At 43.1% G+C, this 24,323-nt stretch overlaps 3 protein-coding genes across 9 annotated transcripts in view; 2 read left to right on the plus strand and 1 right to left on the minus strand.

Annotated features, from left to right (window-relative positions):
• Positions 1 to 24,323, minus strand: part of FASTKD5 (FAST kinase domains 5) — a 488,950-nt gene that overhangs the window by 315,422 nt on the left and 149,205 nt on the right. The window lies entirely within an intron of this gene.
• The window catches only part of PTPRA (protein tyrosine phosphatase receptor type A), a 135,229-nt gene that overhangs the window by 105,331 nt on the left and 5,575 nt on the right, over positions 1 to 24,323 (plus strand). For all 7 annotated transcript variants that reach the window (XM_050745688.1, XM_050745689.1, XM_050745693.1 and 4 more), the window contains 3 exons: positions 7,682 to 7,766; positions 8,942 to 9,015; positions 9,247 to 9,383. In XM_050745688.1, the coding sequence (XP_050601645.1) occupies positions 7,682 to 7,766; positions 8,942 to 9,015; positions 9,247 to 9,383 (296 nt within the window). The remainder of the gene's footprint in view (positions 1 to 7,681; positions 7,767 to 8,941; positions 9,016 to 9,246; positions 9,384 to 24,323) is intronic.
• MRPS26 (mitochondrial ribosomal protein S26) overlaps positions 1 to 24,323 on the plus strand; it is an 82,470-nt gene that overhangs the window by 20,079 nt on the left and 38,068 nt on the right. The window lies entirely within an intron of this gene.

Consider the following 24,323-nt stretch of genomic DNA (forward strand, 5'->3'; position numbering starts at 1 on the left):
TTCTTCTTTGGACTCTCCTGTTGCACAGGTATTGGATCTCCTGGACCTATCCAGCTCCTTTCTTTTCTGTGCTGTCATATTTTTCATCTTTTATTGCTCTGTGTTCTGGGAGCTTCCAGGACAGTTGCTCTTTCATACAACTAATTTGGTTTTCAGTTATATCAGTTCTCCTATTTAGCCTTTCTTTTTTTAGAGGCAGGGCTGGGGCAGACTCGTGCTCTGTTGCCCAGGCTGAACTGCAGTGGCCTATCACAGCTCACTGCAACCTTGACCTCTGGGACTCCAGCAATCCTCTAGCCTCAGCCTCCCAGGTAGCTGGGACTATAGGCATACACCACCATGCCCAGCTAATCAGATGTTTGTTTGTTTGTTTGGTAGAGACAGACTCTACCAGAGTCTCGCTAAGTTGCCCAGGCTGGTCTCAAACTTCTGGCCTCAAGCAATCCTCCCACCCTGGCCTCCCAAAGTGTTGGGTTTACAGGCATGAGCCGCCATGCCTGACCTTGTTCAGCCTTTCTATCTAGATTTTTTTCTTCCTAATCATGTTGGCATTTTGTTTGTTTGTTTTTGTTTTTGTTTTGTTTTAAGACGAGTTTTGCTCTTGTTGCCCAAGCTGGTGTGCAATGGTGCGATCTCGGCTCACCGCAACCTCCGCCTCCTGGGTTCAAGTGATTCTCCTGCCTTAGTCGCCCGAGTTGCTGGGATTACAAGCATGCGCCACCACGCCCGACTAATTTTGTATTTTTAGTAGAGATGAGTTTTCTCCATGTTGATTGGGCTGGTCTCAAACTCCTGACCTGTTGATCTGCCCACTTCAGCCTCCCAAAGTGCTGGGATTACAGGATGAGCCACCGCGTCCAGCCAGTTTTTAAGAACTCTTTCTTACTACTCAGATTACTCCTTTTTAAATAGTGGCCTTTAAAAAATATCAGTGTAGGCTGGGCACAGTGGCTCAAGCCTATAATCCCAGCATTTTGGGAGGCTGAGGCAGGCTGATCACCTGAAGTCAGGAGTTCAAGACCAGGCTGGCCAACATAGTGAAACCCTGTCTCTACTGAAAATACAAAACTTAGCCAGGCATGGTGGCATGCGCCTGCAGTCCCACCTACTAGGGAGGCTAAGGTGGGAGGATCGCTTGAACCAGGAGGTCGTTGCAGTGAACTGAGATCACGCCACTGCTCTTCAGCCTGGGTGACGGAGTGAGACTCCATCTCGAGAAAAAAAAAAAAAAGGCAATGTAGCAGTGGCTCACACCTGTAATCGTAGCATTTTGGGAGGCCAAGGCAAGAGGATCACTTGAGACCAAGAGTTCAAGACTAGCCTGGGCAACAAGACCCCCCCATCTCTACAAAAAATGTAAGAAAAAAAATTTTTTTTAAATCAATATGGCATCCTGTTGCACAAATTGCAGTATATTTTAAAAGGTTTATTCTATTTCTGTTGTCACCTCCATTTCCCAGGGTTACCATTGCTCTATTTGAGCTATGCCCTGGACCATTGAGTGGCCTAGACTGTGCTCACAATAGGTGTCCCTTCATCCCTTCAGAAGACAAACAGGGACATATATCCTAAACCAGGGAGGGGTTCAGTGATGGCTCAGGAAAATCGGGACAGGGTGCAGTTATCCTCTAGGCGAGCTGCCGTTTTCTTTTTCCTTTCCTCTCTTGTGGTTGCCTAGAGTTGGCTTGGGCACTACTATGGTTTTTTTCTGTCTTCAGTCCCCAGGAAACTTTCTGTGGACCCAATATACTTAACAATCACATACAGTGTAGACCTGCTCTGGTGCCAATTCTAACCAAACCAAAAAAAAGCATTTATCAGACACTCAGGGAAATTCAAGCAGTATCTGAATAATATTAGATGATACTAAGGAATTAGTGTTACTTTTTAAATTGGATAACAGTATTATGTTTATGTTAAGAATCTTTATCTCTTAGTGATACATTCCTAAGTAATTGCATTTGAAATGATAGGTCTCAGATTTGCTTTAAAAGAATTCAGTTAGAATGGGGTGGGTATAGACCAGTGGTTCCTTACTGGGGGCTGTTTCCCCCACAAAGGCATTTAGCAATGGTTGGAGATACTTTTGGTCATCGAAATTGGGAGTTTGCTACTGACATCTAATAATTAGAGGCCAGGGATATTAAATGTCCTACAGTGCACACGACAGACCCACATAACAGAGAATTATCTAGCCCAAAATGTCATCAGTGTAACATTGAGAAAATATATATGCAGCATATATTTTGTAAAAAAGAAGCCCTTACCAGTCTCTGTAACAAACTCTCTACTCTGTGTAGAGCACTGTTTTTCCAGCTGAGTCTAGATGGGAAGCCCCACTTGTCATTTGGGCTGTGGGCGTACTGGTGCTGGGTTGGCAGACCTTTGCTTAAGTACCATCCTGGTACCTCAAGGTCCACTTTCAACCCCAGTCCCAGTTCCCTCTGAGCTTGAGGTGTTTCCAGGCCCAAACTGGTAGAACTAGGACTTAGTTTTCAGCTGGAGGCTCTTTGGCTCTGTTTGATCTCTTGGGCAGTTGAGTCTCATCTCTTTTGTCTTCCAGAAATATCTCAAAGTTTCTGATCTACATATGCCACCTTTTGCTGCCTTTCAGATATGCTGTTGATTCATTAGTATTTTTATATTTCTTCTACCATGTCAGTGTGCTTTGGGGGAAGATGAAGAAGTAAATGTATAGATTTAGTCCAGTGTCTTAAGCCAAATGTGCCTAATTAGTTTATTTATTTATTTATTTTTTTTGAGACGGAGTCTCGCTCCTTCACCCAGGCTGGAGTGCAGTGGCACGATCTCAGCTCACTGCAAGCTCCGCCTCCCAGGTACAAGCGATTCTCCTGCCTCAGCCTTCTGAGTAGCTGGGACTACAGGTGTGTGCCACTGCACCCGGCTAATTTTGTATTTTCAGTAGAGGTGGGGTTTCGCCATATTGGCTAGGCTGGTCTTGAACTCCCGACCTTGTGATCCGCCTGCCTCGGCTTCCCAAAGTGCTGGAATGTGCCTAATTACTTTATTATAATACCTGATATACTGCCCCCTGTAGTTAGAATTTAACAAAGACGTATTTAGTGATAAATTACTATTTCTTTTTGTTCTTTGGCTCAATGTAATACATTGTTTGTTTTGTGCCTGTTATGTGTGAGACCCTATGCTAGGCTTTAGGTGTACAGTGAGAATGAAGCAGACATGTAATTCTTGCTCTTGTGGAATTTATGCTATAAAGGAGGGATATTGATTAATCAACAACAGTCAAATATATAATTACAAAGTGTGAGAGGTATTATCAAGGAAAATAATAAGGTCCTTGCCTTACAAAAATAGTATAAGAAATAAAAGCCTTTTTTTTTTTTTTTTTTTTTTTTTTTGAGACTGAGTCTTGCTCTGTCGCCCAGGATGGAGTGCAGTGCTGCAATCTCGACTTACTACAACCTCCACCCCCCAGGTTCAAGCAGTTCTCCTGCCTCAGCCTCCTAAGTAGCTGAGATTACAGGCATGTGCCACCACGCCTGGCTAATTTTTTTTGTAATTTTTTTTTTTTGAGACGGAGTCTTGCTCTGTCATCCAGGCTGGAGTGCAGTGGCCGGATCTCAGCTCACTGCAAACTCCGCCTCCTGGGTTTACACCATTCTCCTGCCTCAGCCTCCCGAGTAGCTGGGACTACAGGCACCCGCCACCTCGCCCGGCTAGTTTTTTGTATTTTTTAGTAGAGACGGGGTTTCACTGTGTTAGCCAGGATGGTCTCGATCTCCTGACCTCGTGATCCACCCGTCTCAGCCTCCCAAAATGCTGGAATTACAGGCTTGAGCCACCGCGCCCGGCTTTTTTTTGTATTTTTAATAGAGATGGAGTTTCACCATGTTGGCCAAGCTGGTCTCGAACTCTTGACCTGATGATCTGCCCACCTCCGCCTCCCAAAGTGCTGGGATTGCAGGCATGAGCCACCGTGCCCGGCCATAACAGCTAAAATTAAGTACATACTGTGTGCTAGTTACTGTGCCAACAACTTTACATGAATGGTCTAATTTAATATGCAGAATAACTTATTTCAGAAATGAGGAAACTGAAACTTATGATCCTAATTTAGTATTAGGAAGTCAGAGAAGACCTGTGTGGGAAAAGTGACACACAGAGAACCAGACAAGTAGGAGATAGCCAGGCAAAGAACAGAGGGAGGCTGTGTAAAGCAGAAGGAATAACATGTTCAAAGGCCTGAGGATGGATGAATGAAAGAAAGCGTGGAAGGACAACCAGTGGCTGAAATTGAGTGAGCAAGGAAAGAGTGCAAGAGGTAGGGCAAGTAGGGGCTGGATCAAGGGGGTTGTTAGAGTCCAGGATAAAGAGACTAGATTTCGTTCTAAGGCATGAGAAACTGTTGGAGGGTTTTACCTAAGATTGGTATACACCCTAAGTTGCTTTCCTAGAGATCCCTTTGCTTTGTGGAGAATAGATTGGCAGGGGCAGAGGCTTACTGTGATCCAGGTGAGAGAGGATGGAGGTTGGGACTACACTGGTGGCAATAAAAAAAAAAATGCAAAAAAAAAAAAGGCAGATTTGAAGTTTTAGATATAACTCTAAAATATATTACTTGCAGCTGTGCTAGATATAGAAGATAAGTGTGAGGAAGAAATCAAGGGGGTTTCCACATTTCTTTCTTGAGCAACAGGGTGGATTAGAGTACTAGCTACTGAATGGTGAGGGAAAGGTTTTAAACACAGAAAGCTTGTGTTGCCTATGAAATTTGAAGTGGAGGTGGAAAATAGGCAGTCGAGAATCTGGAACTCAGAAAAGAGGTCTGACCAAACAAAGCAACTGTGGGAATTGCTAGCATGGCATTTGTATTTATAGTCATCTCTCTGATCAGATTAACTAGATAGAGAGAAAAGTGCCAGGGACAGAGCCCTGAGGAATTCCCACATTTAGAGATCTGGTGTTGGAAGAGGAACAGATAGTGAGAGAAACTGAGATGGAGCAGACAAGAGATAGACGGAAAATCAGAGGAGTGCTTCATTGTGGAAAGCTAAGAGAGGAAAGTGCTTCAGAGGGGAAGGAGTGATCAGCCAGTCCAAATGCTCATTTTAAGATGAGAGCCACATACCACAGTATGTTTGAAACTTACCATTAACAAAGAAGCATTGTGTAATATCTTCCGTCTCTCTAAAAACAAAAAAAAACCCATCTGTCCACCTCATATCTCCCTTCCACTGTATCCCTTAATGTTAAAAGTCCCCCCGAAAGGACCCGGTGTCTCACTTTGTCCTTTTTCTATCTTTATTTCACTCCATTTAGGCTTTCTCACCCATATTCAACTGAAGACACTCTTGGAAAGGTCACCAGTAGCCACCGTCTTGTCAAATCTGGTTTCACTTCTCTGTCTCATCCTTCTTAAGTCTGTAGGCAATATTTGATTGAATTGATTGCTCCCTCCTTGAAAATCTCTGCTCTTGGCTTCTATGACACTGCATTCTTAGATTAACCTCTCACCTCATGGCTGTTGCTTATGGGTCAGTTTAGCTTTTAAGAGAATGTAAATCCAGTTATATATCTCCTCTGTTCAAAGCCCTCCAATGGCATAGTGTTTCTCATCACACTCAGAATTAAATCCACAATCATTGCAATGGACTCCCAAGTCCTAAGTCTGCTGGCTTTTGCCCACCTCTCTGGCATCTTATATTGAACTGGCCTTTGTGCTATTTCTTGAACCTGCCAAACTCCTAAGAGCTACTATGCTTGCTGTTCCCTATGTCTAGAAAGCTCTTCATCCAGATCTTTGCATGGTTCTCTTCACGTTATTTAGAGCTCTGCTCATATATTACTTCCTCAGAGAGGCCTTCCCAGACCACTCATCACTGCTCCCCAACCTGTCACTTTCTCTCTCCCCACCCTGCTTTTTATTCCTCATAGCACTTGTCTCTGTTTAAAATTAAGTATTGACTTGTTTATAAACAGTGTCCTCCTTCCTCCCCACAGAATGTAAGCTTTCTATCACTTGTCTGCTTGAACACTTCTCTGCTCCTAGTTTCTCAAACAATGGCATGAAATTGCTGGCCACAAATATTTGAATGAATGCTGCTAAAAGGTTGAATCAGATGAGGATGGGAATGTTCCTGTTGGATTTGGCAATATGACATTTGTTGGTATTCTGGCTGAGCAGTTTAAACAGAGCACTGAGGGTGGGAGTCAGAGCAAATAGATTAAGGAGAACCTGGAGGTAAGGAGTTAGACAAGACGAATTAGACAGCTGTGTGGAAAGTCAGCTGAGAAGAGAGACGCAAGCAAGGCTGGTGGTGGCTGGAGGAGGGTAAATGAGGTCAAGAAGACAAGTCTTTGAGGTGACAGCAGTGGATGTAATCCAGAGCACACATGACAGGATGGGAGGGACTTGTCTTCCTTTTTAGCAGGTAGGAAAATGGTGAAGATATTTACCAAGCCACTCTGATGGTATAGTTCATGGAGTGAGGTGGGGGGTGAGAGTGGAGGCGGATGAGTCAGTGCCTGGCCAGCTGCATGAGAAGCAAGGCTAGGTATTGGGTGAAAGGGAGCCAGGCCCTGTGAAATGAGGTGGGATTGCCATGTCTTCAAGCCAGATGTTGCCATGGTTGGGGTCCTGGCAAAAGGTGACTGAGGGAGCAGCGTGTGGAAAGAGGGAAAAAAAAAGCACCCAGCAGTTTTGTTACATGGTGGCTGAGGATCTAATAATGTCTCCTTGTTTTGTTTTATTTTTATTTGGCTGGTCTTGAATTCTTGGCCTCAAGCAATCCTTCCACCTCAGCCTCCCAAAGTCTGGGATAGGCATGAGCTGCCACACCCAGCTGTCCTTGTTTGTTTGTTTTGAGACACCGTCTTGCTCTGTTGCCCAGGCTGGAGTGCAGTGTCACAGTCCCAGCTCACTGTAACCTCCATCTCCTGGGCTCAAGTGATCCTCCTACCTCAGCCTCCTAAGTAGCTGGGACTATAGGCACACATCACCACACCGGCTATTTTTTTTTAATTTTTAGTAGAGATGGAGTTTTACCCTGTTGTCCAGGCTGGTCTCGAATACCTTGGCTCAAGCAATCCACCTGCTTTGTCCTCCTAAAATGCTAGGATTACAGGCGTGAGCCATTGTACCCTACCTGTCTCCTTGTTTTAATTAGGAACAATATTCTCTGCGCCAGGAAACCATTTGGGTTTATGATAGGAAAACCGTCTTTTTGCCTTCCTCTCCCATCTTCCTCTAGATGGAGCCCATTGAGGCTGAGAGAGTGTACAGTGTTGGCCCTGCATACCTAGCTTGCCATCAGAATTGGATGTGTTCATGCCTCCAGATAGTCCAATACTTTTTACATGCTAAGTACTGTTTTAGGCTCAAAGGATATAGCAGTGAGTAAAACAAACTGTCTGCCTTTAAAGAGCTTTTATTCTAGTGCAGGGAGACAGAGTAAATAAATGTATGATAGTCAGAGATGGGGTGAGCATGTCATCCTGGGCCCCATGCTCTCTCCCCACCTCACCTCAATAGCCCTGGCATGGCAGTGGGAGGTGCATACTCACACTCTTTTCTGTTTCCATTTCCTGGCATCTGCAGGACTGAATGAGCTCTTCCTCTTCAGGGTGTTCCCTTGAATGGCTGACTTAAACCCTCCATTGCACGACACAGTAATGACTTGTTCTGTTCTCTTGATTTCAGATGAGACACCAATTATTGCGGTGATGGTGGCCCTGTCCTCTCTGCTAGTGATCGTGTTTATTATCATAGTTTTGTACATGTTAAGGTGAGCCTACTAACACTTCATGTTCTCTTAGATTCTGTTTCAATACCCCAGTGTCCCAATGAACCCACACAGTCCAGTAGACAGTAGGATATACACAATGAATAGGATAGAGGGGGAATGGCACATGATGGTGCTAAAATTGAAGTTCTACTTAGAAATGATTTAAAAGCTCTATATAGTCTTCCTTAAGTCCTAAACCCTCCCTCTTTCTTCCATCTGTCCAAGCCCAGTCCCCCAACTCCAGTGCAAGCTAAAACCCAGAATGGTAGTTTGGAGGTTGAAGTAAGAAACCACAGTTTGTTATTAGGGACAGGTGTTACAGGATCTTTAGGTCTAGCCCTGTTGAAGGAACCCCTAAAAGGGCCCCAGTAAGATTACATGCTCAACAAAAGCCTACTTTATTTCTAGTTGGGGTTTTGTCCCCAAACCCTTCTGGGACCCTGGCCCTGGCATGCTGAGCTGAGCCATGTGAGTTGTGAGTTACAGGATCCCTCTTTCTAACCTTCTTTCAGGATCCTCTAGACATTACCACTCAAGCAGAAGCAAGGAAGGGGAATCCAAGGGAGAGAAGAGGGTGGTGCATTTATTCTCTTCCTGCTAAAGCTACTGCCCTGACTAATTGGGTTTAGCCCTGCCTTATCTTTGGCCTAACCTATTCTGTGCTCCCTCTGTTCTTCTGCAGGGATAAAGAGAGGGGAATCGTGTGCCCCCTATAATTTGTCATATGTCTCCATCATTCTGCAGGAGACTTGTGGCCAAAACTGTGTCCACCCAGTCCAAAGCTCTGGGCTTCTCCCTGGGTCTCCCAGGCTACACTGAGGAAATACCAATATTTTTGTTTGATATATATTGTCTGTCTCCCCCAACTGTATTCTATCCACTCACTCTGTCTCCACCTGGTGTGGCTGTGCTCTCCAGTGAGCCACATGAGCCTGAATATACTGTTGGGGTTCCCTGGTTGGGTTCCAGTGTGCCGAGGGTAAACAGGAGTATCCCGAGGTACTTGGTCGCCCCAGCATGCTGCTGCTCAGAGTGTGCATGACCTGTCTCTAAAAAAGCCCGATTATTTTTAAAGGAGATTTGGAAAGGCTGAATTGATGAGCAGGAATACAGAGCTGTGATTTGCCTCTCCCGCCTCTGTGCTTCATTCTTCACTGTGATCATTTTCTCATTAGGTTTAAGAAATACAAGCAAGCTGGGAGCCATTCCAATTCTTTCCGCTTATCCAACGGCCGCACTGAGGATGTGGGTAAGGCATTCCTTAATGTCCTGGGGAACCTTCACAAGGAAGGAAATCAAGAAATTAGGAGTTTCTCCATCCTTTTAAAAGAATAAGACGATAAAAAGAGGAAAAAAGAAGATTTTTGAAGAGAACAGTCCTACTTTTTACAGGCCTGGTCCATGAGGTAGAACCCCCAGTTTAGCCTCCAGAAAAGGGTCCTCAGGGCACCTGACTGACCTTCTCCCTTGTGTACTGCAGAGCCCCAGAGTGTGCCACTTCTGGCCAGATCCCCAAGCACCAACAGGAAGTACCCACCCCTGCCCGTGGACAAGCTGGAAGAGGAAATTAACCGGAGAATGGCAGACGACAATAAGCTCTTCAGGGAGGAATTCAACGTGAGTATTTTGTTGAGACTGGTGTATCAGCAGGGAAGAAGACAGACCTAAGGTCAGACCTTTCAGACCTTTTGAGTCATGAAGTAAAAAATGGGCTTTTAATGTTTAAGAGGTGAGAAATGTTTTACCAAGTTTATCTGACTCCCTGTATGATCATCGATTGGAAATGAAGTAAGATTTGCCTCACCTCCTAATCTACCCATCCATTCATTCATCATCACATCTCTTACTTCTTTTGTTTAATAAATACGTAGCAAGCATCTAATATGTGTCAGGTAGTATTCTAGTTGCCAGTGATATGATGAGGAGCAGAAACAGGTCCAGTCCCTACTCTCAATTAACTCACTGTCCAGGAGGGAAACCCCACAAACAAGAACAAAACTAACTAAGTTCAAGCAGCAGTGCAGCACGTGAAGGACTGGTGCGTATTTGTAGGCATCCATATTAAGAGGTTGCCTTTTTGAGTCTAGAGCAGGGGTGTCAGTGTTTAAAGTAGACAGTAGGATAGGTCAGTGTGGAAATGGGAACCATGGGAGACTACAGAGCACGGTTCTCATCTTCAGTATTTAGTATTTATAATTCCCACAAGGAAGCAGAATACGTTTGTAAACTACCAGTTGGTGATCCTAGCCTACCAGTTCTGATCCTAGATCAGAAGAGCTTCTGGCTGGCACGGTGACTCAACGCCTGTAATCCCAGCACTTTGGGAGGCCAAGGTGGGCGGATCACGAGGTCGAGAGATCGAGACCATCCTGGCCAACTTGGTGAAACCCTGTCTCTACTAAAAATACAAAAATTAGCTGGGCATGGTGGCATGCACCTGTAGTCCCAGCTACTCAGGAGGCTGAGGCAGGAGAATCGCTTGAACCCGGGAGGCGGAAGTTGCAGTGAGCCAAGGTCGCACCACTGCACTCTGGCCTGGCGACACAGCAAGACTCCGTCTCAGAAAAACAAAAGAAGAGCTTCCTCTAATAAATGATATTTTAATTGATACCTAATCATAGGCAAGGGTGGCGGGGAAAGGGCAGTGGGGAACCTTCTGGGCACTGGAAATAGCAGGAGCAAATTGTCAGGAGTGAGTGTGCTGAGGGAGGGCACATCCAGAACACAACAGGGCTGTGTGCGGCTGAAGAGCCGAGCTTCAAAGGAGGATAAGAGGTGAAACTGTGAAAGATGGCTGGCCAGACCACAGACCTTGCAGATAGTCATGAGAGAAGTGGCAAGCCATAGAGCAGCCAGATTTACATCTTGAAAAAATGACTCAGCCGGGCACAGTGGCTCACATCTGTAATCCTTAGCACTTTGGGAGGCCAAGGCGGGCGAATCACAAGGTCAGGAGATCAAGACCATCCTGGCTAACACGGTGAAACCCCGTCTCTACTAAAAATACAAAAAATTAACTGGGCGTGGTGGCGGGTGCCTGTAGTCCTAGCTACTCAGGAGGCTGAGGCAGGAGAATGGCGTGAACTCGGGAGGCGAAGCTTGCAGTGAGCTGAGATCGTGCCACTATACTCCAGCCTGGGCGACAGAGTGAGACTTTGTCTCAAAAAAAAAAAAAAATTGACTCTGGCTTCTGTAAGGAGAATAGCCCATGGGCAGACCAGAATAGTTGCGGGGAATACAGTTAGGGGTTACAGGTGTTAATATCAGAAGTGCTAATAGATTGACCTAAAGTGGTCATGACTAGGAAGTGGGAGATGGATTTAAGGACACAGAGGAGCAGTTCCAGAGTTGGTAAATACATCAGCTGGGGCATTGCTAAACCGTCAGTTTCCTTCATACCTTTCCACTAAGCCATGTGTCAGCTTTGCCTTATAGGCTGACTCTTTTTTTATCAGTGGGAAAAATTTTCCCAAAAGCTTCTGGAGACTTCTCTTGTCACATGTTCCTTCTTAAACCTGTCATGAGCAAGGGAGAAAATAAGATTACTGTGGCTGACTGAGACTAGTCTAGATTATTCCTGGGTCAAGGCCAGGCACGCTGGCTCACATCTATAATCCCAACACTTTGAGAGACTGAGGCAGGCAGATTGCCTTGAGCACAGGAGTTTGAAACCAGCCTGGGCAACACGGTGAAACCCCATCTCTACAACAATGACAACAACAAAAATACAAAAATTAGCTGAGCATAGTGGCACACGCCTACAGTCTTAGCTACATGGGAGATGAGGTGGGAGTATCTCTTGAGCCCAGGGGGTGGAGGTTGCAGTTAGTCAGATTCACTCCACTGCACCCCAGCCTGGACAACAGAGCCAGACCCTGTCTCAAAAAAAAATATTTTTTTAGATACTCATGTGGGATATGGATGGATAACCTCACAGAATAGGAGGTCTGGTAAAGGAGGAATGGTTATTGGGTCAACAAGTCACTATTCATATCTGCTCCACAATAGAAGGGCTTAAGGGGAGTGGTGGGTGATGTCAGATTTGCATTTTGAGAAAATCACTGACTACAATATAGAGAATAGATAAAAGGAAGAGGCAAGAGTTGAAGTGGGAGACCATTTACCAAGCAAGAGTTAACAGAATAGCTTGGACCTTTTTGGGGGGCTATTGGAAAAATAGCACCATTTAATGTTCATTATTGATTGATAAGATTTACCACATCCTGCCGGGCACAGTAGCTCATACCTGTAATCCCAGCACTTTGGGAGGCCAAGGCGGGCAGATCACCTGAAGCCAGGAGTTCAAGACCAGCCTGGCTAACATGGCGCAATCCCATCTCTACTAAAAAGACAAAAATTAGCCAGGCGTGGTGGCACGCACCTGTAATCCCAGCTGCTTGGAAGGCTGAGGCAGGAGAATTGCTTGAACCCAGGAGGCGGAGGTTGCAGTGAGCACCATTGCACACCAGCCTGGGTGACAAGAGTGAAACTCCATCTCAAAAAAAAAAAAAAAAAAAAATTACTACATCTCACAAGACAGCCCTCCAGCCTCAGTACCATAGCTGGATCTGTGCTAGGCATTATACTGTTTTGTAATCTATAATACCACCTGCCTCTGGGTGATGAGGTATGTGATCCCATTACTATACTTTTTTCTGTCAAATTAGTTCTTTTCTTTTTCCATAACATTAAATTTACGTAAGCATGAAACAAATTATTTGTTTGGAGGTAATATTCCCTGAGACCCCATGATAAGGTATTTCAGTAAATCCCTGGATGGTGATGGTATTCCTGGAGGCATGATAGGTAAATTCAGATAGATATTGTGGTGAGAGCCATTTGCTGTGCTACCATGGCAACTGTGTTCACGAGCTCATTGGGCCAGCACTAGGGTAGTGAGGGAAAGGCCTGACCTTCATCACCTGGGTTTCTAGCAATGAGTGCCATCTGGTGAGCAATCACATGGAACATAAATATTTCCTTTCTTGTTCTAGTTATTTACTACCCAGCGATTGGTTTAGATCCTGACCTCCAGTGAGATAAGTAGTGTGATAATTTGCTTGAAGTTCACTTCATTAGGAGGATTTCGTTTTTATACACATTGAAAGCCATCACTTAAGTAATATACCCCATAGCAGTCTACTTTCAGCATGGGCCAGCATGTCTCACCAAGCTATTTATATACCAGGCCAGACTTTTTCTTCTTCAGTTAACTGTTGATGTCAATAGGAAGTCAGTAGTATCTATTGCAGCAGTGGTTTGTGTGGTAGGCATTTTATAGCAATCACTTCCAGCTGATAATGGGATTCTGCTGGGCATGTTCAAATCTATGGCTGATTGGATCACATAATACCTAGTTTATGAGACCGGCCCGGTGGCTCACGCCTGTAATCCCTTTAATTTGGGAGGCTGAGGTCAGAAGTTCAAGACCAGCCTGGCCAACATGGTGAAACCCCTGTCTCTACTAAAAATACAAAAATTAGCCAGGCGTGGTGGCAAACGCCTGTAATCGCAGCTACTTGGGAGGTTGGGGCAGGAGAATCACTTGAACCCAGGAGACAGAGGTTGCAGTGAGCTGAGACCACGCCATTGCACTCTAGCCTGAGTGACAAGAGCAAAACTCTGCCTCAAAAAAAAAAAAACCTAGTTTATGATGGGGAGTTCAAGTCATTTGGATACCTGTATCTGTGATCAGGCTTATAGTTTCTACCTTAGAGCCCAGTACTAGGCTAGGAACATGGTCTTGCCAATAGGATCATGGTCTTATTTCCGTATTTTAGGGTTTTTCATTATGATTCTTCTGTTTACCTTACTACAAACACTTTAGAACTCCATACAGTCTACTAGAGCTTATTTCTCTGTGGCCTGGATCAGCAGGAGTACCTTCTCTTTTCAGATCACTCAATAAATTGGTCAGAGGCTGGGCACAGTGGCTCATGCCTTTAATCCTAGCACTTTGGGAGATGAGGCAGGCAGGTCACTTTGAGTCCAGGAGCTCAAGACCAGCCTGGGCAACATGGCAAAAGCCTGCCTCTTCAAAAAATTAGCTGGGCGTGGTGGTGTGCATCCATAGTTCCAGCTACCTGGGAGGCTGAGGTGGGAGTATTGCTTGAGCCTAGGAGTTTGAGGCTGCAGTGAGCTGTGATTGCACCACTGCACTGCAGCCTGTGTGACAGGTAGGTAGGTAGGTAGGTAGGTAGGTAGGTGGGTAGATTGATTAGATGGATTAGATGGATTAAATTGAGAGATCAGAGTTGAATGCAAGCATAACGTATTTGCTGTCTCCAGAACTTAAAATGGCCCAGCAAGCATTGCTCCTCTTCGTTAGCAGGAGAGGGGTGATGGGGCAAGGGGCAGCAAGTTGTCCTTTATGTTGGAGGAGATACCCTGACGTGCTGCAGGCCTTTTACCTTCAGAAAATTTGGCTGAGGTGGCAGGCCACTGTATTTTTCTGTCTAACATGTACATCTAAGATACATAACTTCCCGCTCTTCCATGTCTCACATTGAAGTCGTTAGCATAGTTGTCAAGGTAATGTCCTGTGAAACAGACGAAATCTCAGTGAACCAGATCACAAGACAGAAAGGTCAAGATGATTTATCACTGAGGCTGCTCTTGCCATGAGCAAGAAAAACTGCTTCAAGTAGTCCACACAACTTAAAAAGAACATACACTTACCCCTAGCGGTAGTATAGGTACCAGGAGTTATATGTTAATCTGCAGGAAGTAGAGTACGTCTGGAAAAGTAACTGCAAATCTGAAAAGTCTTCTGTAGCACTTAAGGTCCTGCGGTTTACATGGAGACTTTGCCTTTTGGTAAAGAGATCACTGCTCTGGGAGCCTACATTTGCTCTTTCTGTGATAGTTCTTATCCAGTGGGCTAGGGAATCTGTGTGTCTTTGGGCATCACCTAATGGCCAATGTTATTGAAAATCAAGGTGGCAGAGAGGGAGATCTAGCCAACTTCACGGAGCCAGGAGCAACTAGTTTCTTTCCCTCCCTTTTGGAGGCCCTGACAGACAGACAGATAGATAAGATAGATTAGATAGATAATAGGTCCTAATGTGAAGCCACCTCGGGCCAAAACTCCTTCCATCACCTGGCCTGCAAAGGCTCCGTTCTAATCAGCATATCTTAGCAATGTTCTGAGTTCCTAGGAATTAGTTACCTCAAGGCCAGAACCTAGCAGACCCCAAAAGATGCATTTCCCTTTGCCTAGTAAAGTTACCATGGTAAATATCTGCAGATTATTAGGAAAGGATGAGGAGGGAGGTTTATAATATATGTGTGTTAATACAGTGTGGCCGGGTTCCTCCTTACAGATGCCTGTCCTCCCTGTTATTGAAGGGTTCTGGGTCTGAAATGACCCAGGCCTACGAGTTGGATGAGGGGGCCCTCTCTCTAGCATGGTAGTCTAGTAGGCTGCCTAAACTGACCTGGAAAGTTACTTTCCATTTCCATTACCCGGAGCTTCACAATGAATTATTCACAGCCATAAATCATGGTCTCCAACAGTCTTTCTAGCCCACGTAGATCAAGAATCCCATTTAGAAGCAGTCCCTTCCACTAGCATCTCACTCTGCTGAGGACAGCCAGGAAAGTACTTCTGAAAGATTCCAGTGCTTTCTTCACCAGTGTACAGCCTCAGCAAGGCATGTGTTATGGATCCCATCAAGGGCATACTGAAGGTGTCAGTAGAAAGCTGAGCCTTTAGAGTCCATATGCCACTCTGGTCTCCTCTACTTTGTGCCAAGGATTTTCTGGCTTTTCATTATCACCTCACTAAATCTAGCATTCAGTCCAGGTTTCCACTGGCCAGCCTAGCTCAACATTAAAACCATGGCGTTACCTGAGCTGTTACACTACCTGCAGAAGTTCTTTTGACCATACCATAATCAGAAATTTGGTTTTATCCAGGCCGGGCACAATGGCTCATGCCTTAATCCCAGAACTTTGAAAGGCCAAGGCAGGCAGATCACTTGAGGTCAGGAGTTTGAGACCATCCTGACCAACATGCTGAAACCCCGTCTCTACTAAAAATACAAAAATTAGCCTGGCATGGTGGCGAGTGCCAGTAATCCCAGCTACTCGGGAGGCTGAGGCAGGAGAATGGCGTGAACCCGGGAGGTGGAGGTTGCAGTGAGCCAAGATTGCACCATTGCTCTCCAGCCTGGGGGACAGAATGAGACTCCATCTCAAAAAAGAAAAGAAATTTGGCTTTAACCGAAAGTCATACTCTTCCCTTCTTTGTTATAACGTCTCCAAAATCTATATCAACAATTGTTCCTATCATTTTTAATGATCCAGCTCAATGAATTCCTATAGTTTCTTCTGGGTATTTGTTAGCTCTTTATTTTTTTTTTCCTCCTGTAGAGACGGGAGTCTTGCTGTATTGCCTAGGCTGGTCTTGAACTCCTGATCTCAAACAATCCTCCCGCCTTGGTCTCCCAAAGTGCTGGGATTACAGGCATGAGCTACTGTGCCTGGCCAGCATTTTACTTTTCTGCTTATATATGTATTTTACCCTCAGGTCACGTTATGGTTGCATTCTGGTAATGTGTGAGCAATGCAGGCTGGGTTGTGGGGCAGTTTTCATCATGACAGCAAGATGCAGTAGAGAGCATAATAGAGATTTTTCGAAATTAACTTTCTTCAGGTCCTCTCTTTTATAGTCATTTCTGTTGTCTCACTTAAAGCCTTATCTTTCTCATGAGCAACCCAGGAAAGATGTAAATTCTGTGGCATTAAAATTCAGCAACTAGCAAAATTTGGAAATCTTAACATTTCATTTAGCAAAATACATGCATAGTAATGTAAAGGCCTTGAGTCTTGGGTTTTCATTTCGAGGTGAGCATTTGATATTGGAGCTGGGATGTTTCTTGTTTTGTTCTCTAATATTGTCAAAAGTAATCCTACTCCTTGGTTTCAACATTTCCCCTCTCCTTTTAGTTGGGACACCCCTACTCCTTTACCACCAGCTTGAACACATCACAGGTAATTGCAGGCAATAACTAAAATAGTAGTTCTGCAGCTATGAACTATGAGCAGCTTGCTCTTTCCCATCCTGGCAATTGGTTGACAGTTTCTTTCCTTCCGTCTGAACCCAGTAACATCACCCACATTTCCCCCAGCAGTCTCTCAACTACAACCCCACTCTGATAGTAATTGCTAAATCAGTTAAGCTCCCTAGTTAAAAGCAAGAGAAGTCAACTCAACTAAATTAAGCAAAAAACAAACAGAACTGTTGATTTGGGAAGACACTGGCAGAGCTGGCAGAATCAGAAGATAAGTTGGAGTACCAAGCCTCAGGTAGAGCCCGACCCTACCTTGGTGGCTTTGGGGCCCTTCTAGGAAAGCCCCTGCTTCTTCCTAGTTTTTAGAATCCTGGGAGAGAATCTGATTGGCCCAGTATGAGTCAGGTATGACTGTGCTTGGATCAGTCAGCCCTGGGAGGGAAGAGGAGAAGTAGCACATAGGGCAAACAAACCAATTTGTGTCTACTGTCATAGAATAATATTTTTAATAACCATCAGATGGGGAAGGCCTTTCTAAGCTACTTACAGTAAGATTTAGATGCCAGAATGGAAAAGTTTGAAAGATAGTAAATATATTAAAATTTGAAACATCTTTGTGACAAATGATGCCATAAAAAAGTGGCCAACTGGGAGAATCTGTTTGCCATAGGTAGACAAAGAATGCTCCAGAATATACAAACCTGTGAGTAAAAGGTAAACAATCCAGTCAAGAAATTGGCAATTTACAGAAGAAATACAAATGGTCTGTAAAGATATGAAAAGAAGATCTACTATATCTGGTAATCAGGGAAATACTCATTAAAGCTAACCATTATTTTGGACCTATCAGATTTGAAAATGTAAAAAGATTTATATCAATTGTGGACAAAAGTATGGGGCTGCAGAGACTTACACACAGGTGAGGGAGTTCAAATTGGTATTGCATTGGAGGGATGATTTTGGCAGTACCAATCAGTATCTTAATGTTTGAGTTGTCTGACCAAGCTTCTGAGATTCTTAAAAACCCTTATTGTACAAATATATATTTGTACGAGGATGTTTATGACAGCATTATTTATGATAGCAAAGAAGATAAAGCAAGTATCTGTCAAATAGAATGGCCAGATGATTTCTTATATCCATTATGATATTCTATACTATCATTAAAATAAATGTGTTCACATAGATCTCTAAGTCATATTGTTATGTGAGAAAACGTGGGATAATTTCGTTTTTGTTTTCAAAAATATGTATATCTGTGTGTGTTTGGGTATGTTAATGCTTTTTTTTTTTTTTAAGTCTGAAAGACTACAAATTGTCAACAGTGGCTGCCTACAGAGAGGCTGGAAGAGAGGAGAGACATAATAGGGAACTTTGTTTTCTACTAAATTATTTGACTTAAAACAAGCATATTCTTTTTATAATATTTTTAAAGCAGATTTTTTAAAATATGGGAAATAAATATAATGGACTTAGTTTGCTTCGATGGATATATAACATCTAGAATAAAGAAGTTGCTATGCCTAGTTTGAACTGTGTCAAGGGTCTTGTGGTCAGGTCGCTGTAAAAAGGGATATCACCAAATGGGATGTTGTTCTGGAGAGAAACTCGACCATGGGGGTGAAAACTAAAGGAACAACACACATAGGACATGACAGCTATTTTCAGATATGTGACAGGCTAAAAGGAGACTGTAGCACTTCTGTGAATGCCCACCTGCTTAGAAGTTCTAGGCTGTGGCTTTCATCCTAATTACAAGCTGGAGCTTTTTTATTCACCAGCATTTGTCTTTCTAGGAATCTTTGAATTTATTTAAAAGAAATACTTTGAAAAACCACTCAGAAGCCCCCATTTTCAGGGAAAATTGAGATCCTTAAGGCATTATCAAGGTTTAAAAAGAAACAAAAAGATACAATTGGGTTAGCTCCTGGGTGGGTGCAGTTGTTCATGCCTGTAATCTCCTAGCACTTTGGGAAGCCAATGCGAGAAGATTGATTGAGGCCAGGAGTTTAAGACCAGCCTAGGCAATGTAGCAAGACCTTATCTCTACAAAAACATTTTTTTAATTAGCCAGGCATGATGGCACATGCCTATAGTTCTAGCTGCTCAGGGGGCTGAGGTGGGAGAATCATTTGAGCCCAACACTTGCAGCCCAGAGTTTGGAGGCTACAGTGTGAGCTATAGTGCTCACTCTATAGATCTACAGGAGCTACAGTGAGCTACAGTGATCACAGCACTGCACTCCAGCCTCCTGGCTACCAGAGTGAGACTCTGTCTCAAAAGATTTAAAAAAAAAAAAAAAGGCATAGCTCCTGAGAGGAATGGGATATGGGATAGGAGAGAAAGAAAAGAGGGAAAGAGGTGAAGCCAGTGAAATAGAATCTGTGCAATGTGAGATGTGACCTTCCTCAGGACCCCACATCTCTTAGATTGCCAGATGAAGAAGGCATGTGTGTGTCATCTAGTGATGGGACGGAGTGTGGCATCTGAGTTAAGATGGGTGAAATCGCCTCTACATTGATGAGTTGTCCCAAAATAAGTGAATCAGAGCCAAAGTCCTGTAGGAATTAGCAGGAACTGTGACAAGGGCTTTGGAATTCCACTGTCCAGAGAGTTGGGAGGTTGGGCTTTGCAAGGGGCAGAGAAGATGCCAGCTGACATCTGGGTTTTACATTGCTTACTATAAGGGAAATGCAGAAGAAATTGTGTATCTGGGTATTGGGTTGTTTTAAACAGAACTGTTCCAAGACCTACCTTGGAAGGTAGTAAATTTCCTGTCACTGCAGTGTTCAGGCACTGGTGACTGTTGAGTGAGAGTATTAAAAAGAGATTCAAACTTAAAAATGAATGAGATTCAGACCTGTACTGGAGATCTAGGCAAGAAAAGAAAGGTATAAGGATTGCAAAGGAAGGGACAAAATATAAATTTTTCACAGACCAAATATTGTCTTCAGAAAAACCCACAGATTCATCATATTATAGAATTAATAAGTTATTTTTGCAAGGTTGCTAGATACAGAAGCAGCATAAAAATTTAATGCATTTCTATACATAGGCCACAAACAAAAAACCTGATAATACCTTTTAAAAGGTGCCAATTACAATAGCATCCAAATGTAAAGTACCCAGGAATGGGTTTAACAATTTAGAGAAAATTGTTAAAATGTTTGAAGACATTAAAGGAAAATAGCTTAAATTAGTGAAGAGATAGGATCAATGGACTAGGAGGCTAAACTTTGTAAAGACGTCAATTCTCCCCCAATATATATAGATTCAATGCAATTCCAATAAAAATCCCAACAGGTTTTTTGTGGAACTTGACAAGCTGATTCTAAAATTTATATGGAGGAGAAAAGATTCAAGAATAGCCAAGACATTCCTGAAGAAGAAGAACAAGGTGAGGAGACCTGCCTTACCAGATATAAAGAGATTATAAAATTTTAGTAATTAAGACAGTTCTGTATTGGCACTGGGATAGACAGATCGACCAATGGAATGAAATAAAGAGCCCAGAAGCAGATCCATGTGTAAGTGGAAACCTATTTATGACAGAAATGCTCTTGCAGTTTGGGTGGGGAAAAGATGGTCTTCACAATAAGTAGTGCCTGGGACCATTGGTAACCCTGTGGGAATAAATGAAATTGAATGCTTGTCACATACCAAACACAAAAACCAATTCCAGTTGCTATAAACACTGAAATTTAAAGGACAAAAATGATAAAATGTAGAGATCATAATGTAGTAAAATATACTTCTGATCTCACAATAGGAAAGCATTTTTTAAGACTTAAAGTGTATAAAAGGGAAGATTGATGAATTTACATGAAAATGCAAAACCTCTGGTCATAAATAGATACCATAAAGAAAATGAAAGGGAAGGCCACAACCTTGGTAAAAGATAACACAGGTAACTGATAAAGGAAAAGTATCCAGAATATATAAAGAACTCCTACAAATTGTTAAGAAAATAAGTAGGCTGGGAGCAGTGGTTCATGCCTGTAATCCCAGCGCTTTGGAAGGCTGAGGTAGGTGGATCACAAGGTCAGGAGTTCGAGACCAGCCTGGCCAACATGGTGAAACCCTGTCTCTACAAAAAATACAAAAAAAAATTAGCCAGGTGTGGTGGCCGGCACCTGTAATCACAGCTACTGGGGAGGCTGAGGAAGGAGAATTGCTTGAACACAAGGAGGCAGAGGCTGCAGTGAGCCGAGATCACACCACTGCACTCCAGCCTTGGTGACAGAAAAGACTCCATTTGGAAAATAATAATAATCCAGTAGGACAATGGGGAAAACACTTAACTAGGTACTTCACGGAAGAGGAAACTGTTTTGACCAGTATGCAGTGGAAAGATGATGAACCTCATTAATAATCAGAGAAATGTAAATCAGAACTACATTTAATACAAAGTCTGACAGTAGCAAATGTTGATAAGGATACAGAACTGGAACATGTACATTGCTGGTGGGAGTATAAATTAGTACAACTACTTTGAAAAACAATTTGGCTTTATCTGGTAAGGTTAAAGATTCCTATACCTGAAATTCTTGCACATATGCACAAGAAAGATATGCTCCTTTCTTAAAGCTCTTGCCTTGTCTCAAAGCAGGACCATTAACTGTAAACAACCCAAATATTCATCAGTAGTAGAATGGATAAGTAAATTTTGACACGGTCTCAAATGGAGCACTACAAAGTAGCAGAAGTAAGCAAACATCCAGGATGAATCTTAGGAACGTAATGTTGAGCCAAAAAAAAAGCAACCACCACTTAATCGTGATTCCATTTTCCTCAAAAACTAGACTAGCAATAATAATATATTGTTTTGGATGCAAAAAATACGAGATACAAATAAAGTGATGTAATGATAAATATAAAAGTTCAGATTTACCAGTGAGAGGGAAAGGAAGAGGATATAAGAAGAGGAGCCCGAAGAGAACTTCTAAGTTAAATTATGTGATGGATACTTTTTAAAAAATAAATAACAAGTTTGAAAAAAAATTTTTTTTAACTGACATGTCTTTAAAAAAAGGCTAATGAGTACTTAGCCATGGTTCCAATTAAGGCTTGAGCAAGAGGTGAAACGATCTTCGATGCCACCTAGTGTTTCTAGAGAGTTTAACATTTTATAGGCTTCTGCTCTAGCTGCTCCTTCCTAGCTCTGTGAGCTAAGTGTTTCAGAGTAGAAACCAAAAGGAGTAGGATTCACCTTGTTTTCATCTCTGACGTAGGCTCATCATTCCGAACCTTTGCATCTAGCGCTGTGTTCTCCAGGGCAAGCCCTTTCTTCTCTCTTGTTAAACAGTAGCTCCTTTTTCTTCCTGACTCTTTTTAGGAGACTTAGTCCACCTGAGACCTAGTTTTTCTTTATCATGACTGGAGGAGCTAGGGATGCTGATAGGGCTGTGAGATGTAGTCTTTGTTACTCCTGATATTTTTGTATTGAAGACTGTTTTCAAGAGTCTTGCTGTCCCTACTTCTGTTCTATATTTTAGAGAAGAGATGTGCAGGAAAAGTAGTTCCTCTGGATTAGCCATCAGGGCTTAAAAAACTGACATCTCATCCTGCCCTGTACTTGGGTGGAAACCTGTGGAAATCTATGTGAAGAAAGAGAATGCAAACTGTGGGTGAATTGGGAAATTCTGATCTAAAATAATGGTCTCTACTGCATGTGTAAGAGTCCAGCCCAGGAAACTCTTTTCTTCCTTTTATGTATTCATAGCATAGGGTCAGGGGTAATTGCCTCTGTTAGTAAAATAACATGCAGAACCTCCAGCGTTTTAATTCTGAAAGGAAATCTCTTGAGTAGGTAAGGGCAGATGGATTATGAGGTCCCAATTTTCCTGTCTTTGGGTCTTTTACTTTAATTTATCCTATCACTGTCATGCTGGTTTCCAGTAAATATATTTGCTCCTTTCTTAAAGCTCTTGCTTCCCAGCCTGGGCAACATAGCAAGATCCACCTCTACAAAAATAAAAACTAAAAAATTAGCCAGGCATGGTGGTGCTATGCCTGTAGTCCCAGTTACTCAGGAGGCTGAGGTAGTAGGATACCACCAGCCCGAGAGTTCAAGGCTGCAGTGAGCTATGATGGTGCCACTGCACTCCAGCCTGGGCGACAGAGTGAGACCCTGTCTCCAAAAAAAAATCAAAAAAACTCTTGCTTCTATCTGACAAAAATTGGTTCCCTTTGGGCTGGCATTTCCTTTATTCAGTCTTTTTATTATTATTATTATTATCATCATCAAAGATAGAAACCTTCATTATTCATTTCTGCCTCTTGCTCTTCCCAGTCCACTTTGCCTTCTGCCCAGGCTGGAGTGCAATGGCGCAGTCTTGGCTCACTGCAACCTCCACCTCCCAGATTCAAGCGATTCTCCTACCTCAGCCTCCCAAGTAGCTGGGGTTACAGGCGTGTGCCACCACACCCAGCTAATTTTTTGTATTTTTAGTAGAGATGGGGTTTCGCCATGTTGGTTGGCTGGTCTCGAATACCAGACCTCAGGTGATCCACCCACCTCGGCCTCCCAAAGTGCTGGGATTACAGGCGTGAGCCACCGCACCTGGCCCAAATGTAGTAATTCTAATTCCAGAATATGTCTCAAATGCATCCATTTCCATGTATCATCATTTTTCCATGCTTCAGTTCTTCTCTGTAGTCCATTTTTGCATATAATAACAAGTAATTCTTTAACATGGAAAATGGATCACACTTTAAAAACCTTCAATGATTTCCTCATGCACTTAGCATAAAATTTGAACTCCCTATTAAGGACCTACCTGGAAATGGATGATCTGACTGCCAGGCTCATCTCTTCCTACTTCCTCCTGCCATCCCCACCAGCCTCACCTTGTGCGTGACACCTGCACTGATTTTCAGTTCCTCATACAACCAAGCCTTCTCCCACCTCCGGGTTACCACAGATGCTGTTCTCTGTGCTTGGAATACTATTTTCTACACTCATCCTTCCTCAGAGAGACCCACCTGTAATCCAAATTTGGCGCTTGATACTTCATCTCTAGTAGCAGTCTATTTTTGATTGCATTCATGGTGGTGTATAATTATATATGTATTTGTTTTATTTGTTTAATGTCTGCTTTTCACCCACAAGTTTATATTGTCCTTGAGGGCAAGAACTGCACTTATATTTGATTCCCCACTCTTTGCTCTGTACGTAGCCCAGTGCCTGGTAGGTACAAAATATATATTTGTTGAAAGAATGAATGAAAAGTAATGCATGAATTGTTCCTCTACTGCTGAATACTATGGTTGTTCTCAGTTTTGGGTCATTCTAAATAATGATGAAGTAAATAATTAGGACATAAAGATTTTTATTTCCTTAGGGTATGTTCTCAGAAATGAAATTGCTGGGTCAAAAAGTATTTTCAAAAAGTTTTCTTAAGGCTCATAAAATGTATTTCCAAGTCACTTGCTCGGAATTAGGGTTGGAATTTTAAACTGCCTCCCTTTTTGCTTTCTTACTTGTTTTTATAGTGTCAGAGTCTCACTGTATGTGTCACTCAGGCTGGACTGCAGTGGTGTG

Source organism: Macaca thibetana, chromosome 10 (genome assembly GCF_024542745.1).
Source record: "Macaca thibetana thibetana isolate TM-01 chromosome 10, ASM2454274v1, whole genome shotgun sequence".
Lineage (NCBI taxonomy): Eukaryota > Metazoa > Chordata > Mammalia > Primates > Cercopithecidae > Macaca > Macaca thibetana.